Below are 18,981 nucleotides of genomic sequence, written 5' to 3' on the forward strand. Positions count from 1 at the left end.
CAGGGCATCATCTTTGCTTCACACATCACAGGCAGCTCTGTGTGCTCTGGCTTTAAGCAAAGATAATCCAAATGGATTACAAGATTTATTAGTTTCATTTTTCTTGTCTGTGAGTTTATTGGGAAACTGAAACCACTGCTATTGCACATCAAAAAAAAGGTTGGTGTGGTTTCAAAGTGGCAGTACATTTCATCAGATGATGAATTGCATTGGAATTGGGTTGCACAGTGAAGTTTCTGTTATGTTACTCCGTGTAACATAAACTGCTGCTGGATGTAGGCTTTACGAAAAGATGCTCCAAACTATGAAATGAGTTCAACGTGTTTATTGAACTATTAACAGTTCTGAAATGAGTTTGACACTCTGCTAATCTAACTGTAGTAACTCAGTCTAACTGTACCAGCTTGCTCTAAGCCATGTGCTAGAGTGTGATGCTGCTGATCAACCCTGCCTTACTCTCTTGGTGTCCGTCTGTGGAAGAGGCAAGTTGTGTGTGTCTAGTCCCTTTTATAGTGTTCGTGTCATGCCCCCTTGTGGTGATGCCACCTCTGGGTGTCCTGATTACCCATTGGTTGTGTCCTATTCTGATTGTCCATTGGTTGCATGTTTGCATATCATGACATCTCCCCCTTTTTTTGCGTTTTTTTTTAGATGGATGTACATGTGAATGTGTCTGTCTAATGTGACTGACTGGAACATACAGTGAACAGGAACACAGAATAAAACAAACAAAACAATTGTTCGTAAGTCCAGTCTGATCCTCGATGGCCGCCGGAGAGGTGGTGGAGGGGATGACGGTGTCTTGACAGGTGAGTGGGAGGCCTGACTGGTGGAGCCGTGGTTTGAGGTGTTTGGAGGTGGCAACCCGACATGTGGAAATGGAGGGGAAAGTGGTTACGGGCGTGCGATTTTTTCGAAGAGCCCTTCGATTCCTTTGCACAATGGAGCCATCAGATATTCGTATGACATAGGATCCGGGCACAGCCTGTCGAATGACGACAGCTGGGGCAGACCACCCACCATCCGGGATCTTGATCCTGACAGTGTCTGCCGGAGATAGCACGTCCAGATCGGTGGCATGTGCTTCATAGCCCTGTTTCTGGCTGTTTCGAAGCTGCTGATCAAGGTTGGGCAGGTGTATGGCTGGAAGCATTGTTCGCAGGTCCCTGTTCATCAGCAGTTGAGCTGGTGAACTGCCAGTGGACAAGGGAGTCGCCCGCTACGCAAGTAGTGCAAGGTGTATGTTGGACGCGGAGTCCAAGGCCTTGTGGATGAGCTGCTTAATGATGTGCACCCCCTTTTTGACTTTGCCATTGGACTGCGGATAGTGCGGACTGGAGGTGACATGCCTGAAATTGTAACTCTTGGCAAACGCCGACCGATCCTAGAGCTACATCTTCATCCGCACACCTGGCAGGTGTTTTGGGAGCTGGGATTTATCCTTGGACTCTAGCTCACTGATATTCCTTTCTCAGGATCCTTTTCCGGGCTGCCTCTTGCCGCCAGGTGTCCTCAAATAATTTGGCCGCTTCATTAAGGGGATTCCTCCAAGTCGCTCTAATCTGAGCAACGCCTCTCCCAGGCATTGACATTGATGTTGCATTTCTTGAAGTAAGCCTTCAGGATGTCTTTGAAGAGCTTCTTTTGTCGTCCTCTTGCTTGGGAGCCTTCCTCGAGCCGGGCGAAGATGATTTGCCGACACAGTGGGGTTGGTTTTGGATGATCAATTCTCGTGCCGGCCTCCCCGAACAGGTGCCGGAATGTGGTGACTAGGGGCTTTTCACAGTAACTTCATTGAAGCCTACTTGTGACAATAAGTTATTACTATTAGAGGAGACATGTCTGCCCAGGTGGGGAAAATGTTCCATTTGTGTTCGGGTTTCTCCGTTGCTCTTGATGGAATGAGAGACTGCATCTTGCCCTAGAACAGGTTAATAAAGTGCTTGAGCCTTCCTGGGGTCGAGGCTATGACCAATTCTTTGGTATGTTTCCGCGAAGGTGTCAATCATGGCTTGGAGATTCCCTTCTGGGAGAGTGGAGATGGCGATGTCGCTGGATTCTGAACTTCGCGAGCGATGTCAATGTAATTTTTTTTTGAATTTCAACCAGTTGAGGTTGTAAAGTTTTCCGTCCGTCCGACAGACCAGGCATTGCCAAAGTCGGGGGCGCAACCCAAGGATGGGTCGCGGGCAGGTGTCGGGAGGGTCACGGGGCCATCCGTCGCGACGCTCCCGATCAAAACCTTGTAGACTCCTCCACGACAAGGTGTCGGCGATTGTCCTCACTGACTGAAATAAGACAGAAATCTTCAAGGGGAAGATTGGAGTCCAGGTGGGATGTGTCATCGCTCCCGCCCCTTTCTCCATCTTCACCGCCACCATCCTTCATCTTGCCAAGAGAAAGCTTCTCAGTGGAGTAGGTATCGTCTACAGCACTGTTTTTCAAACTGTTTTTCCAGGGACCTATTCTTACCAACCGGCCAACCTTCGGGACCCAACCCGGCGTTGTCGGAGTCGGGGGCGCGATCCGCGGGTGGGTCTGGACACCGATAAAGCCCAGGAGTCATGCTCGTCAGCGAGGAGTTGCAGCTCCTTTGCTTTCTCGGTCCACCATTAGGGACGTCCGGATCTGACAGTCCTGTTCCCATCACCTCTCACCGACCTCCACAGGGCTGGTCTGTGTGGGGAATTTTCTGGTTTCCCCGACGGAGACGGCTGGTGCAGGACATCTGTCAAGGTGGGCTTGTGATTGCACATCAGCAGGCACATGGTCCTTGACAGAGGGGGGTCCAGTTCCAGTGGTAAGAGAACCTGGACGAATGGGGATTTCCCTTCACCCGCCATCACAGCCGTTAATATCTTCCACCTGATCCGCCGTTGAGGACTTGTTTTGGATTCACTTTGTCTGGTTGCTCCCCTCTGACCTTACCATCATGGCTGACCCTGCCAGATGTTTAAGACTCCTAATGGCATTGCTCTTGGGATCAGTGTTCAAGCCTCTCCACCACGACAAGGTGGCAATCCAAGGAAAGGAAGAAAACATCTCGGATTACCCAGTCCCAATATGATACCATTAAGAAATTAATCACTGGGTTTCTGCCACTTCCAGGGAAATTGCTGTCTCACTGAGCCAGGACCTACCACTGTCTGCGTCACAACACTTCAGAGGGATTGAGGCGAATAGGACCGGTCATTTCGCTCTTGCTAAGTTGCCTGACCAGCCAAAGTGAATTTCAGCCCAGTATTACGATGGCGGATGTGACCCGCTGACCAGGTTTTATAAAGCTTCAAAACTGATTGAAACATTCTCCTCTCCAAAACCATTTCAGTGGTTAAGTGCCGTCGCCAGAGGAGCACGTGTGGTCTTTTACGACCAAAGAATCGGCGTGAAACTCTCACCGATTCTGGGACTAGCGAGGGGCCAGCAGGGGCGCCAAGTGAAACTCCCTCCTCCTGCACCAAAAACGGCCGGAGAATGGTCAGGTTCTGGGCCGCGTATGTGCACGGCATCGACCTGCAGAAGTCACGTTGTGCAACATGTGTGTGGACCCGACCCACCATCCGCAACCCCACGGCCCACCCGCTGGCCATTCCCTGGCCAGTGCCCACCAGTCCCTCCAGCCCTCGCAGAAGCCCCCTCGGCCAGCGGCACGTATCACGGCCGAGTACGGCGGCACTGGACACAGTCCGCAGCCACAACACCGGGTTCTAATACAGGGAGGGAATATACAGTGAATGGCAGAACTCTCAAGTGTATTGACCCTCAGAGAGCTCTAGGTGTACAGGTCCACAGGTCACTGAAAGGGGCAACACAGGTGGAGAAGGTAGTCAAGAAGACATATGGCGGACACTCGCCTTCGGCTCCTTATATAGTAGCTTTACCCAGTTCACAAATCTTGGTCCGATCCCAAACCGCTCCAGATCTGCCATCAAGTACCCCCATTCTACCCGGTCGAACGCCTTCTCGGCGTCCTATTGCCACAACCACCTCTGTTTCCTTCCCTTCCGCCGGTGCCATAACCACGTTCAATACCCTCCTAATGTTCACAAAAGCTGCCTCCCTCTCACAAACCCCATCTGATCCTCACCTATCACCTTCGGGAGGCACTCCTCCAGCCTACCCACCAGTACCTGCGCCAATACTTTTTCGTCCACATTCAGAAGTGATATGGGCCTATACGACCCACACTCTGTCGGATCCTTATCTTTTTTTAGCAACAGTGAAATCGATGCCTGCCCCAAGGTTTGTGACAACACCCCCTTTCCCTATCGCCTCTTCAAACATCCCCACCAGCAGGAAGGCTGATGTTTGGGGATTGGTGGGAGGATGGGATCGTTGTTATTGTTATGGGGATTGACATATTTGTTGCTGATTATTGTTCATTGTTGGTGGGTGTAAATTTGGGAGAAAATATGACAAAGGAGGAGAATAAAAATATTTTTAAAAAGAAGGCATATGGCATGCTTTCCTTCATCGGCCGGGGCATTGAATATAAGAATTGGCAAGTCATGTTGCAGCTGTATAGAACCTTAGTTAGGCCACGCTTGGAGTATAGTGTTCAATTCTGGTCGCCACACTACCAGAAGGATGAGGAGGCGTTAGAGAGGGTTCAGAAGAGATTTATCAGGATGATGCCTGGTATGGAGGGCATTAGCTATGAGGAGCGGTTAGATAAACTTAGTTTGTTCTCACTGGAACGACGGAGGTTGAGGGGCGACCTGATAGAGGTCTACAAAGTTATGAGGGGCATAGACAGAGTGGATAGTCAGAGGCTTTTTCCCAGGGTGGAGGGGTCAATTACTCAGGGCATAGGTTTAAGGTGCGAGGGGCAAGGTTTAGAGGAGATGCACGAGGCATGTTTTTTACACAGAGGGTAGTGGGTGCCTGGAACTCGCTGCCGGAGGAGGTGGTGGGAGCAGGGACGATAGTGACGTTTAAGGAGCATCTTGACAAATACATGAATAGGATGAGAATAGAGGGATACGGACCCAGGAAGTGCAGAAGATTTTAGTTTAGACGAGCAGCATGGTCGGCGCAGGCTTGGAGGGCCGAAGGGCCTGTTCCTGTGCTGTACTTTTCTTTGTTCTTTGTTCACGATTTGTGTGACCGCACGCGGTTCGCGCCATCGGGAACTCAGCTCATTGAGGACGGAGCATCGCGGGTGGGCCAGCTGATGACGCAGCAACTATGTGCGCCAGACGTCATGATGAGACCAGTTTGGAGAGGGCGGAGCGTGGCTGACTGGCATTATTCTGGCGTCGGTTCCGATTTCGCCGTCGGAGTCCATTCTCCACCCGATCGCCGAACATGATTTTGGCGTCAGGCAACGGAGAATCCCGCCCTATGAACAAGTTAATTACTGTCCGAAATTATTAAACAAAGTTCTTGAAACTCAATTGGTAACAGATGAGAAAGTAAACAAACTGTCCTTCAGATGCCACCATATGCATTCCATATGTTACTGGCACGGATGGGTTATGTTATGAGAAGGGATGTGGAACTGGGAAATTGATATTTTAAGCCGTACGTGATTTCTTCATCTTCTTCACTCCCAACATCACTTTGTTCGGCGGCACCTTCAAAAAGAGGGTGTCGATTGACTCTTTACAATTTTAAATGTTATTCATTCAGCCAATTAAAATGCTCAGAAGGATATTGTCACAATAAGGATGGAGGTTGGGTGGATTAATAACCTGCTAGATATTAAAAGTACGGGAAGATTGTGCGTTTACATTTTTTTAAGTGAATTGATGTACGAGTACACAGACAGAATCAAACAGAAATGATCAGAAGAAAGATTGAGAGATCAACTTTTTTCTTAACAGGAATGTATCTCCATTTCAACATCTCATCTTGGTTGATCACGTACACCATCGGATCGGAACCCTGGGCTGAAGTTCACCTTGGCTGATAATGCAAGACTGTATCAAGGGTTTATTTTGCTCCCTGTCCCTTTGAAGGGTTCTAAAGCAGTTAATCTTGCGGTTGGTAGCCCAAGGTGAATTTCACCGTTATTAAGGCCTTACTGTTGCCAATTCCACAAAGCACTTACCCAACAGGATGACAATGCACAGTAAAATGGCGATTAATGCCCCAGTGCTCAAACCAGCTGCAGAAAGGTACGCTTCAGCACTGCATGTTCGAACCTTGCCGTTTCTCTCACATGCACACACCCTAATAGTGAGAGTGCCAGTGCTGCTCAGAATGGGAGTTCCACTGTCAGAGACCACAACTGGTAGCTGATAGACTTCCTGGAGGTGCCGGCTGAATTTCCTTTGTCGGATCATGATGCTAGCTGTGCTGTCTGCAACAAGAAACATTGTACAATGAATGAAATTGGAGGTTCAAAACAAGCAGCACAAGATGAAAGGGACTGTTATCAAATCTCAACTTCAAATTCACACGGTATGACATTCATGTAAGAATACATCATTGACAAATGTCCGGTTTCAAAATTTGAAAATGATTCCAAATTGGGGGATTTAACAAAAGGCAGAATGACGAATAAATGGCAACAGAAATTCAACAGAGCAAAACGTGAGGTGATTCATTCTGGTGGATGGAATAAGGAGCGAATTATCTTCTGGATGCCAAATGGGGGAAGAGGAACAAATAGAATTGGGAACATGGATACAAAAATCACCAACGCAGTTTGATCCGACCATGAAAAATTGTAACCAAAGTACTGGGGTCATTCACAGAGGAATTAAATACATCAGCCAGAGGTTAATGGTAAATTAGCAAAGAATCTTGATCAGATCACCCCTGGAGTACTGGGTGCAGTTCCTGTGTGCAAACTACTGCAAGATTATTGAAGCACCAGAGACAAGGGCGGGAAAAAAAATCACCAAATCTTTCTGAGAAATGAGAGAACACATCAGGAATGATTGGACGGTCTGGGGCTATTTCTGCTGGGAACGTAAAGGAAAAGAGAAGGCCTGAAATTACTCTTTAAATGTCGAGGCTGAGGAGTTAATTAGATTGCAGAGTGTCAGGGGGCAGTGCCAATGGGCAGTGCCAATGGGGCAGTGCCAAGGGCCTGTGCCAATGGGGCTGTGCCAAGGGGCAGTGCCAAGGGGCAGTGCCAAGGGGGCAGTGCCAAGGGGCAGTGCCAAGGGGGCAGTGCCAAGGGCCTGTGCCAAGGGCGCAGTGCCAAGGGGCAGTGCCAATGGGGCAGTGCCAATGGGCAGTGCCAATGGGGCTGTGCCAAGGGGGCAGTGCCAAGGGCTTGTGCCAAGGGGGCAGTGCCAAGGGGCAGTGCCAATGGGGCAGTGCCAAGGGGGACACCCTCTGGAAAACTACACTAGGGGGACTTCCCTTATCCATTGGGAGGGGCTCTCTATGTCCATGAAGGGGATTCCTTTGTGCATGTGGGGTGGTCTCTGTGTACTTGGGGGGGGGGGGGGGGGGGGCAGGGAACAGCTCTTTGATTTTTTGTCCTTCTGAATTCGGAATTCCCAGCATTCCCAGCTTTTCCCTGCCCCGCCCAGCCAGCATGAGGCCGTGGGACACAGCGACAGATTGTGTTTGCACCAAGTGCTGGATTATCTGGTAAGAAAGGTCAGCTGTGCGGGTGGTGGTCACCTCTGCGGCCAGTGGTCAGCTGTGTGGCCAGTGGTCAGCTGTGCTGCCAGTGGTCAGCTGTGTGGCCAGTGGTCAGCTGTGAAGCTGGGGGTCAGATGTGTGGCCGGTGGTCAACTATGCGGTTGATGGTCAAGTGTGTGGCCAATGGTCAGCTGTGCAGTCAATGGTCAGCTGTGAGGCTGGTGGTCAGCTGTGCAGCCAATGGTCAGCTGTGCGGCTGGTTGTCCCTGTGCAGTCAATGGTCAGCTGTGTGGCCGGTGGTCAGCTGTGTGGCCAATGGTCAGCTGTGCGGCCAATGGTCAGCTGTGCGGCTGGTGGTCCCTGTGCAGTCAATGGTCAGCTGTGTGGCCGGTGGTCAGCTGTGTGGCCAATGGTCAGCTGTGCAGTCAATGGTCAGCTGTGTGGCCGGTGGTCAGCTGTGTGGCCGGTGGTCAGCTGGGCAGCTGGTGGTCAGCTGGGCAGCTGGTGGTCAGCTGGGCAGCTGGTGGTCAGCTGTGCAGCCAATGGTCAGCTGTGAGGCCAATGGTCAGCTGGGCGGCTGGTGGTCAGCTGGGCAGCTGGTGGTCAGCTGTGCAGCCAATGGTCAGCTGTGTGGCCAATGGTCAGCTGTGTGGCTGGTGGTCAGCTGGGCAGCCAATGGTCAGCTGTGAAGCTGGTGGTCAGCTGTGCGGCCAATGGTCAGCTGTGCGGCTGGTGGTCAGCTGTGTGGCCAATGGTCAGCTGTGCGGCTGGTGGTCAGCTGTGTGGCCAATGGTCAGCTGTGCGGCCAATGGTCAGCTGTGCAGCCAATGGTCAGCTGTGCGGCCGGTGGTCAGCTGTGTGGCCAATGGTCAGCTGTGCACCGGGTGGTCAGCTGTGCAGCCAATGGTCAGCTGTGTGGCCAATGGTCAGCTGTGCACCGGGTGGTCAGCTGTGCAGCCAATGGTCAGCTGTGTGGCCAATGGTCAGCTGTGCACCGGGTGGTCAGCTGTGCAGCCAATGGTCAGCTGTGTGGCCAATAGTCAGCTGTGCGGCTGGTGGTCAGCTGTGCACCGGGTGGTCAGCTGTGCAGCCAATGGTCAGCTGTGTGGCCGGTGGTCAGCTGTGTGGCCAATGGTCAGCTGTGTGGCCGGTGGTCAGCTGTGCGGCCGGTGGTCAGCTGTGCGGCTGGTGGTCAGCTGTGCAGCCAATGGTCAGCTGTGTGGCTGGTGGTCAGCTGTGTGGCCAATGGTCAGCTGTGCGGCTGGTGGTCAGCTGTGTGGCCAATGGTCAGCTGTGCAGCCAATGGTCAGCTGTGAGGCTGGTGGTCAGCTGTGCAGCCAATGGTCAGCTGTGTGGCCAATGGACAGCTGTGCGGCTGGTGGTCAGCTGTGTGGCTGGTGGTCAGCTGTGCAGCCAATGGTCAGCTGTGTGGCCAATGGACAGCTGTGTGGCCGGTGGTCAGCTGTGTGGCTGGTGGTCAGCTGTGTGGCCAATGGTCAGCTGTGCACCGGGTGGTCAGCTGTGCAGCCAATGGTCAGCTGTGTGGCCAATGGTCAGCTGTGTGGCCGGTGGTCAGCTGTGCGGCCGGTGGTCAGCTGTGCGGCCGGTGGTCAGCTGTGCAGCCAATGGTCAGCTGTGAAGCTGGTGGTCAGCTGTGAAGCTGGTGGTCAGCTGTGCGGCTGGTGGTCAGCTGTGTGGCCAATGGTCAGCTGTGCGGCCAATGGTCAGCTGTGTGGCTGGTGGTCAGCTGTGCAGCCAATGGACAGCTGTGTGGCTGGTGGTCAGCTGTGTGGCCAATGGTCAGCTGTGTGGCCGGTGGTCAGCTGTGCGGCTGGTGGTCAGCTGTGCGGCCGGTGGTCAGCTGTGTGGCCAATGGTCAGCTGTGCGGCTGGTGGTCAGCTGTGCGGCTGGTGGTCAGCTGTGCGGCCGGTGGTCAGCTGTGTGGCCAATGGTCAGCTGTGCGGCCGGTGGTCAGCTGTGCAGCCAATGGTCAGCTGTGAAGCTGGTGGTCAGCTGTGCGGCTGGTGGTCAGCTGTGCAGCCAATGGTCAGCTGTGTGGCCGGTGGTCAGCTGTGCGGCTGGTGGTCAGCTGTGCGGCCAATGGTCAGCTGTGTGGCTGGTGGTCAGCTGTGCGGCCAATGGTTAGCTGTGAGGCTGGTGGTCAGCTGTGCGGCCAATGGTCAGCTGTGAAGCTGGTGGTCAGCTGTGTGGCCAATGGTCAGCTGTGTGGCCGGTGGTCAGCTGTGCGGCTGGTGGTCAGCTGTGCGGCCGGTGGTCAGCTGTGTGGCCAATGGTCAGCTGTGCGGCCGGTGGTCAGCTGTGCAGCCAATGGTCAGCTGTGCGGCTGGTGGTCAGCTGTGTGGCCAATGGTCAGCTGTGCGGCCAATGGTCAGCTGTGCGGCTGGTGGTCAGCTGTGCGGCTGGTGGTCAGCTGTGCGGCCAATGGTCAGCTGTGTGGCCGGTGGTCAGCTGTGCGGCTGGTGGTCAGCTGTGCGGCCAATGGTCAGCTGTGTGGCTGGTGGTCAGCTGTGCGGCCAATGGTTAGCTGTGAGGCTGGTGGTCAGCTGTGCGGCCAATGGTCAGCTGTGAAGCTGGTGGTCAGCTGTGTGGCCAATGGTCAGCTGTGTGGCCGGTGGTCAGCTGTGCGGCTGGTGGTCAGCTGTGCGGCCGGTGGTCAGCTGTGTGGCCAATGGTCAGCTGTGCGGCCGGTGGTCAGCTGTGCGGCCGGTGGTCAGCTGTGCAGCCAATGGTCAGCTGTGAAGCTGGTGGTCAGCTGTGCGGCTGGTGGTCAGCTGTGCAGCCAATGGTCAGCTGTGCGGCTGGTGGTCAGCTGTGTGGCCAATGGTCAGCTGTGCGGCCAATGGTCAGCTGTGCAGCCAATGGTCAGCTGTGTGGCCAATGGTCAGCTGTGCGGCCAATGGTCAGCTGTGCGGCTGGTGGTCAGCTGTGCGGCTGGTGGTCAGCTGTGCGGCCAATGGTCAGCTGTGTGGCCAATGGTCAGCTGTGTGGCCGGTGGTCAGCTGTGCGGCTGGTGGTCAGCTGTGCGGCCAATGGTCAGCTGTGTGGCTGGTGGTCAGCTGTGCGGCCAATGGTTAGCTGTGAGGCTGGTGGTCAGCTGTGCGGCCAATGGTCAGCTGTGAAGCTGGTGGTCAGCTGTGCAGCCAATGGTCAGCTGTGCGGCTGGTGGTCAGCTGTGTGGCCAATGGTCAGCTGTGCGGCCAATGGTCAGCTGTGCAGCCAATGGTCAGCTGTGTGGCCAATGGTCAGCTGTGCGGCCAATGGTCAGCTGTGTGGCCAATGGACAGCTGTGCGGCCAATGGTCAGCTGTGTGGCCAATGGTCAGCTGTGCGGCCAATGGTCAGCTGTGTGGCCAATGGACAGGTGTGCGGCTGGTGGACTTCCGGTTGCGGTGATGCGGAGCTAAGCCGTACATACGGTAGCTCCCGCTATTTTCGGTCTTTTGGGCTCTTTTAAGGGCCCGTAGCGGTACTGGTTGGACTTTTCCCCGTGTGGGAACACTTCCTCTAAGATTCTCCACCGGTGGATGGCCTGGACCAGGAGCGGAGCGGTCAGAAAATCGGCTTTGGAGCAGAGAAAGGTGCGAGGCAGGATAGGCAAGATGGCGGCTGGCGGGGAATCAGCAGCGTGGCAGCAGTGGCGCGAGAGCAGCAGGAGCTGCTTCAGTGCTCCTTCAGGGAGCTGAAGGCAGAGAACCTGGAACCGCTTAAGGCCTCCCTGGACAAGCTCATGGCGACCCGGACGGCTCAGGGTGCGGAGATCCGAGAGCTTCGGCAAAAGCCCTCGGAGAGCGAGGACGAACTCCTGGGCCTGGCAGTGAAGGTGGAGTCGCACGAGGCGCTTCACAAAGAAGTGGGCAGCGAGGATGGAGGAGATGGAGAACCGTGCCCGTCGGAAGAACCTGCGGATTCTCGGCCTCCCAGAGGGGCTGGAAGGTTCGGATTTGGGGGCCTATGTAGCTATGATGCTGAACTCGCCAATGGGCGCGGGGTCGTTCCAGGGACCCTTGGAGCTGGAGGGTGCCCATCGGGTGCTGCTGAGGAAACCCAGGCCAAACGAACCGCCTCGGGCGGTGCTGGACCATTTTCACCGCTTCGTTGACCGTGAGTGTGTGCTGAGATGGGCGAAGAAGGAGAGGAGTAGTAAGTGGGAGAATGCGGAGATCAGGATCTACCAGGACTGGAGTGCGGAGGCGGCAAAGAGAAGGGTTGGTTTAAATTGGACGAAGGCAGTGCTCCACAAGAAGGGGGTCAAGTTTGGCCTGTTACAGCCGGCACGCCTCTGGGTCACTTATAAAGACCGCCAGCTCTACTTTGACTCTCTGGAGGAGGCCTGGGCTTTCGTCCAGGCAGAGAAGCTGGACTTGAACTGAGGACTGGGGGCTGGGGAACGCTGTACACAGCCCGGAGGCTTTGTCCTCCTTGGTATCCTTTCGCATTTATCGGTTCTATTTGATGATATCTTTTTGCTGTTCTGCTTTTTCGCTTTTTTGGGACTGTTATCTGTTTACTTGGGCGTTTTGTCACGTCTGTTTTTTTTTCCACTGGTTGAGAGTGTGGGAGTGGTTCGCGGTCCTGTTGGGTCATGTGCCCGTCTTTTCCCGCGTGTTGGGTCGGGGGGGCGGGGCTCAGGATGGAAGTACGGGCTTCTCTCCCGTGCTGGAGGAGCAGTGGGCGGGGCCGGCGCTGGGGGGGGGGGGGGGGGGGGCATGGTGGTTGTGTTGCACTGGAGAGGGTCATTGGGGTGGCGGGAGCAGCCGGGGTCAGCAGGAGTCGGCTGACTTACGGAAGTACAATGGAATGGGTTACGCAGCTGGGGGGGCCCTAGCTTGGGGGGGGAGGCTTGGGGGGGGGGGGGGGGTGGGGAGGCTTGGGGGGGGGGGAATAGGGGGGGGGGGTACCGGGTTGCTGCTGGAATGGCCGAGAAGGAGCTGGAGCATTTAGAGGGGGTCGGGATGGGGGTCTGTCGCCGTGGGGAACGAGCTGAGCGGGGGGCGCGGGCACGTGGCGGGCTGAGGAAGGGTAATGGCTAGTCGACGGGGGAGGGGGGCAGGTAGCCCCCTGATCCGGCTAATAACCTGGAATGTGAGGGGACTGAGTGGGCCGGTCAAACGGTCCCGCGTGTTCGCGCACCTGAGGGGGCTGAAGGCGGATGTGGTCATGCTGCAGGAGACGCACCTGAAGGTGACGTATCCGGTTAGATTGAGGAAGGGGTGGGTCGGCCAAGTGTTTCATTCGGGGCTGGATGCAAAAAATTGGGGGGTGGCGATCCTGGTGGGGAAGAGGGTGTCATTTGAGGTGTCGAATGTGGTGGCAGACAGCGGCGGGAGGTACGTGATGGTGAGCGGCAAGCTGCAAGGGGAGCGGGTGGTGCTGGTCAATGTATACGCCCCGAATTGGGACGATGCGGGTTTCATACGGCGCATGTTGGGCCGGATTCCAGATTTGGAGGCGGGGGGGGGGGGGGGGGGGGGGGGGGGGGGGGGTGCCTGATAATGGGGGGGAGACTTCAACACGGTGCTGTATCCGCCACTGGATTGATCCAGGTCCAGGACGGGTCGGAGACCAGCGGCGGCTAAGGTGCTGAGGGGGTTTATGGACCAGATGGAAGGGGTGGATCCATGGAGGTTTGCGAGGCCGAGGGCCAGGGAATTTTCATACTTCTCTCATGTGCATAAGGCCTATTCCCGGATTGATTTTTTCATTATGAGTTGGGCGCTGATTGCGAGGGTGGAGGATGCTGATTATTCGGCGATCGCCATTTCTGACCACGCCCCGCACTGGGTGGACCTCGAGCTGGGGGAGGAGAGAGACCTGCGCCCGCTTTGGCGCTTAGAGGTGGGGCTGCTAGCGGACTAGGAGGTGGGCGGGCGAGTTTGAGGATGTATCGAGGGGTACCTGGAGGCCAATGACAATGGGGAGGTCCGAGTGGGGATGGTCTGGGAGGCGCTGAAGGCGGTGGTTAGGGGGAAGTTGATCTCCATTCGAGCCCACAGGGAGAGGAGAGAGCAGAGAGAGAGGGAGAGACTGGTGGCGGAGATGGTGAGGGTGGACAGGATGTACGCGGAGGCTCCGGAGGAGGGATTGCTGAGGGAGCGGCGTAGTCTCCAGGCTGAGTTCGACTTGTTGACCACCAGAAAGGAGGAAGCTCAGTGGAGGAAGGCACAGGGAGCGGTGTATGAATATGGGGAGGCGAGCAGGATGCTGGCGCACCAGCTCCGTAAGCGGGATGCGGCCAGGGAGATTGGTGGAGTTAAGGATAGGGGAGGAAATGTGGTGCGCAGGGGGGTAGACATTAATGGGGTCTTCAGGGACTTTTTTGAGGAACTGTATCGGTCCGAACCACCAGTGGAGGAGGGGGGATGGGGCGCTTTTTGGACCGGCTGGGATTCCCGAGGGTGGAGGAGGGACAGGTGGAGGGACTGGGGGCGCCGGTTGAGCTGGAGGAGCTGGTCAAAGGGATAGGGAGCATGCAGTTGGGGAAGGCGCCGGGGCCGGATGGGTTCCCCGGTCGAATTCTATAAGATGTATGCAGACCTGTTGGGCCCCCTGTTGGTTAGGACCTTCAACGAGGCAAGGGAAGGGGGGGCTCTGCCTCCGACGATGTCTCGGGCGCTGATTTCCTTGATCCTTAAGCGGGACATGGATCCCCTGCAGTGTGAGTCATACAGGTCGATCTCACTCTTAAATGTAGACGCCAAGCTGTTGGCGAAGATTTTAGCCACGAGGATAGAGGACTGTGTGCCGCATGTTATCCACGAGGATCAAATGGGGTTTGTGAAGGGGAGGCAGCTGAACACTAACATACGGAGGCTCTTGAATGTTATTATGATGCCGGCAGTAGAAGGGGAGGCGGAGATAGTGGTGGCGTTGGATGCGGAGCAGGCCTTTGATAGGGTTGAGTGGGGGTACTTGTGGGAGGTGCTGGAAAGGCTCGGGTTTGGGGAAGGGTTTTTCAGGTGGGTGAGGCTGTTATATGAGGCCCCGATGGCGAGTGTGGCCATGAATAGGAGGAGGTTGGAGTATTTTCGGTTATACCGAGGGACGAGACAGGGGTGTCTCTTGTCCCCCCTGCTTTTTGCGTGGCAATTGAACCCCTGGCCATGGCGCTGAGGGAGTCGAGAAACTGGAGGGGGCTGGTGCGGGGTGGGGAGGAGCACCGGGTGTTTCTCTATGCGGATGACCTATTGCTGTATGTGGCGGGCCCGGTGGGGGGAATGCCGGAGGTGATGAGGATTCTCAGGGAGTTTGGGGATTTCTCAGGGTACAAGCTCAACTTGGGGAAGAGCGAGCTGTTCGTTGTACACCCGGGGGACCAGGAGGGGGGGATTGGGAGGCTCCCACTAAAAAGGGTGGAGAGGAGCTTCAGGTACTTGGGGGTCCAGGTGGCCAGGAGCTGGGGGGCCTTGCATAAGCTAAACCTCACAAGGCTGGTGGAGCAAATGGAGGAGGAGTTTAAGAGGTGGGACATGTTGCCGCTGTCTCTGGCGGGTAGGGTGCAGTCAGTCAAGATGACGGTGCTCCCGAGATTTCTGTTCCTGTTCCAGTGCCTCCCCATCCTTATCCCGAAGGCCTTTTTCAGGCGGGTTAATAGGAGCATTACGGAGTTTGTGTGGGCGCACGGGACCCCGAGGGTGAGAAGGGTGTTCTTGGAGCGGAGCAGGGATGGGGGGGCTGGCGCTGCCCAACCTTTGTGGATACTATTGGGCTGCCAACGCAGCGATGGTGCGTAAGTGGGTAATGGACGGGGAAGGGGCAGCATGGAAGAGGATGGAGATGGCGTCCTGTGTGGACACGAGCCTGGAGGCGCTGGTAACGGCGCCGTTGCCGCTCCCTCCAACGAGGTAAACCACGAGCCCGGTGGTGGCAGCTACCCTCAAAATTTGGAGGCAATGGAGACGGCACAGGGGGGAGGTGGGGGCCTCGATGGGGTCCCCGATACGGGGGAACCACCGGTTTGTCCCGGGGAGAATTGATGGCGGGTTCCTGAGTTGGCACAGGGCAGGTGTTAGGAGGTTGAGGGACCTGTTTGTAGACGGGAAGTCTGCGAGCCTGGGTGAGCTGGAAGGGAAGTTCGGGCTCCCCCCGGGGAACACCTTTAGGTACATGCAGGTAAGGGTGTTTGTCAGGCGACAGGTGGCGGAGTTCCCTCTGCTGCCGCTGCATGGGACCCAGGACAGGGTGCTCTCGGGGGTATGGGTTGGAGAGGGAAGGATCTCGGCAACGTACCAAGTGATGCAGGAGGTAGACGAGGCCTCGGTGGAGGAGCTGAAGGGTAAATGGGAGGAGGAGCTGGGTGAGGAGATTGAGGAGGGGATGCGGGCGGATGCCCTAGGAAGGGTGAACTCCTCCTCTTCTTGTGCGAGGCTTGGCCTCATACAGTTTAAGGTGCTGCATAGGGCTCACATGACCGGGACAAGGACGAGCCGGTTTTTTGGGAGCGAGGACAGGTGTATTAGGTGCTCAGGGAGCCCAGCAAACCATGCCCACATGTTTTGGGCATGGCCAGCGCTGGGGGAATTTTGGAAGGGCATAGCAAGGACGGTGTCGAGGGTGGTAGGATCCAGGGTCAAACCGGGCTGGGGGCTCGCAATATTTGGGGTTGCAGAGGAGCCGGGAGTGCAGGAAGCGAAAGAGGCCGGTATTCTGGCCTTTGCGTCCCTAGTAGCCTGGCGGAGGATTCTTCTTCAGTGGAAGGATGCGAGGCCCCCAAGCGTGGAGGCCTAGATCAACGATATGGCGGGGTTTATTAAATTGGAGAGGGTGAAATTTGCCATAAGGGGATCAGTGCAGGGGTTCTTCAGGAGGTGGCAGCCATTTCTGGAGGTTTTGTTCTTTTTGTACTTAGTATTTTCTGTTATTGATATTTTGTGAAAATTTGAATAAAAATTATTTTTTTAAAAACTGTGAAGCCAGTGGTCAGCTGTGTGGCCGGTGGTCAGCTGTGCGGCTGGTGATCAGCTGTGCGGCCGGTGGTCAGCTGTGCAGCCAATGGTCAGCTGTGCAGCCAATGGTCAGCTGTGTGGCCGGTGGTCAGCTGTGTGGCCGGTGGTCAGCTGTGCGGCTGGTGGTCAGCTGTGTGGCCGGTGGTCAGCTGTGTGGCCGGTGGTCAGCTGTGTTGCCGGTGGTCAGCTGTGTGGCCGGTGGTCAGCTGTATGGCCGGTGGTCAGCTGTGTGGCCGGTGGTCAGCTGTGTGGCCGGTGGTCAGCTGTGTGGCCGGTGGTCAGCTGTCGGGTTTGTCTGCGTCATTTGCATTGCAGTTAAGTACAAAAATGGGAATTATAAAACTCCGCCCAGAATCTTTTCCTGTCTTTACTGATTGGATTGGTGAACTGCAGCATTGATGTCGAAACCTGCCAACTGGCTCCTCTGCTGGTCATGAACAGCTAGACTGTGTCAATCAGTGTGAGAAGAGCTTGCATTTGACTTCTGCCAAAACACTATTGTGGCATTGCCTCATCACCTCTTTCCAGCTCCATAACAATGTCCAAATCCACCCCATCTAAGCTCCTTTGCTGGAATTCATCACCCATCCCTTTGTTACCTCTCAATTTCTCCAGTTCAATGCCCTGCTGCCTGGCCTGCCGTGCATCAAACACCATTAACTTGAGATCATGACCATTCTGCTGCCGTGTCCTTAGTTGCATGCAGCTCCCCCTTTTCACTCACCAAGACTACCTCCTGCAAAGAAGCATTTCAATTTTAAACTTTGAAATCTTGTGTTCAAATCACTCCAAGGGCTCACTCATCCCTCCATCTGTAACCTCCGCCAGTCCTTTCAACTCTCCCTATCTCTGTAACCTCCCTCAGTCCCTACAACTCTCCCTATCTCTGCAACTCCTCCAACCCTCCCTATCTCTGTAATCTCCTCTAGCCCCTACAACCCTCCCTATCTCTGCAACTCCTCCAACTCCTTCAACCCTCCCTATCTCTGTAATCTCCTCCAGCCCCTACAACCCTCCCTATCTCTGCAACTCCTCCAACTCCTTCAACCCTCCCTGTCTCTGTAACCTCCCTCAGTCCCTACAACTCTCCCTATCTCTGCAACCTCCAGCCCCTACAACCCTCCCTATCTCTGCAACTCCTCCAACCCTCCCTATCTCTGTAATCTCCTCTAGCCCCTACAACCCTCCCTATCTCTGCAACTCCTCCAACTCCTTCAACCCTCCCTATCTCTGTAATCTCCTCCAGCCCCTACAACCCTCCCTATCTCTGCAACTCCTCCAACTCCTTCAACCCTCCCTGTCTCTGTAACCTCCCTCAGTCCCTACAACTCTCCCTATCTCTGCAACCTCCAGCCCCTACAACCCTCCCTATCTCTGCAACTCCTCCAACTCCTTCAACCCTCCCTATCTCTGTAATCTCCTCCAGCCCCTACAACTCTCCCTATCTCTGCAACCTCCAGCCCCTACAACCCTCCCTATCTCTGCAACTCCTCCAACTCCTTCAACCCTCCCTATCTCTGTAATCTCCTCCAGCCCCTACAACCCTCCCTATCTCTGCAACCTCCAGCCCCTACAACCCTCCCTATCTCTGCAACTCCTCCAACCCTCCCTATCTCTGTAATCTCCTCCAGCCCCTACAGCCCTCCCTATCTCTGTAACCTCCTCCAGCCCCTACAGCCCTCCCTATCTCTGTAACCTCCTCCAGCCCCTACAACCCTCCCTATCTCTGTAACCTCCTCCAGCCCCTACAACCCTCCCTATCTCTGTAACCTCCCGCAACTCCTTCAACCCTCCCTACATCCATAACGTCCAACAGACCCTACAGCCCTCCCTATCTCTGTAACCTCCTCCAGCCCCTATAACCCTATCTCTGTAACCTCCCCCAACTCCTTCAGCCATCCCTACTCGTGACAATGAGCAATTTTCATTTCATTTCATTACATCCATAACCTCGACCAGACCCTACAGCCCTCCCTACATCCATAACCTCCTCCAGCCCACACAATCCTCCCTACCTCTGTCACCTCTGCTAGCCCCTCAACCCTCTGACACATCTCTCCACAAATTGAGCCATCGTGAGAGTCCCCGGTTGTAATAATCCACCATTGCGGCCAATCCTTCAATTGCCTTCACAACATCTCATTCCTCCTTTACGGCAATCTCAATTTTAATTGTGCGTCTTTGCCTGAGATTTTTGTCCTTTTTCCTAATTTCTCCTGATGAGGCTCAGTATCAAACCTCGGGATGCTACTTGGGATATTTATTGTGTTTAAAATGTTATATAATTACAAAAACAGTATGTGCTGGAAAAACTCAGCTGGTCCGAGTGGCATCTGTGTAGCGAGAAACAGAGTTAATATTTCGGGGCTGCACAGTGGTTAGCACTGCTGCCTCACAGCACCAGGGACCCAGGGCGGCTGGTTGCATAGCGGTTAGCACTGCTGCCTCACAGCACCAGGGACCCAGGGCGGCTG

The 18,981-nt window shown here is 55.1% G+C and overlaps 1 protein-coding gene across 9 annotated transcripts in view; it reads right to left on the reverse strand.

Moving 5' to 3' along the window:
• Positions 1 to 18,981, reverse strand: part of LOC119965741 (cadherin-18-like) — a 787,515-nt gene that overhangs the window by 18,290 nt on the left and 750,244 nt on the right. For all 9 annotated transcript variants that reach the window (XM_038796509.1, XM_038796511.1, XM_038796505.1 and 6 more), the window contains one exon: positions 6,053 to 6,304. In XM_038796509.1, coding sequence (XP_038652437.1) covers positions 6,053 to 6,304 — 252 coding nt within the window. The remainder of the gene's footprint in view (positions 1 to 6,052; positions 6,305 to 18,981) is intronic.

Source organism: Scyliorhinus canicula, chromosome 5 (assembly GCF_902713615.1).
Source record: "Scyliorhinus canicula chromosome 5, sScyCan1.1, whole genome shotgun sequence".
NCBI lineage: Eukaryota > Metazoa > Chordata > Chondrichthyes > Carcharhiniformes > Scyliorhinidae > Scyliorhinus > Scyliorhinus canicula.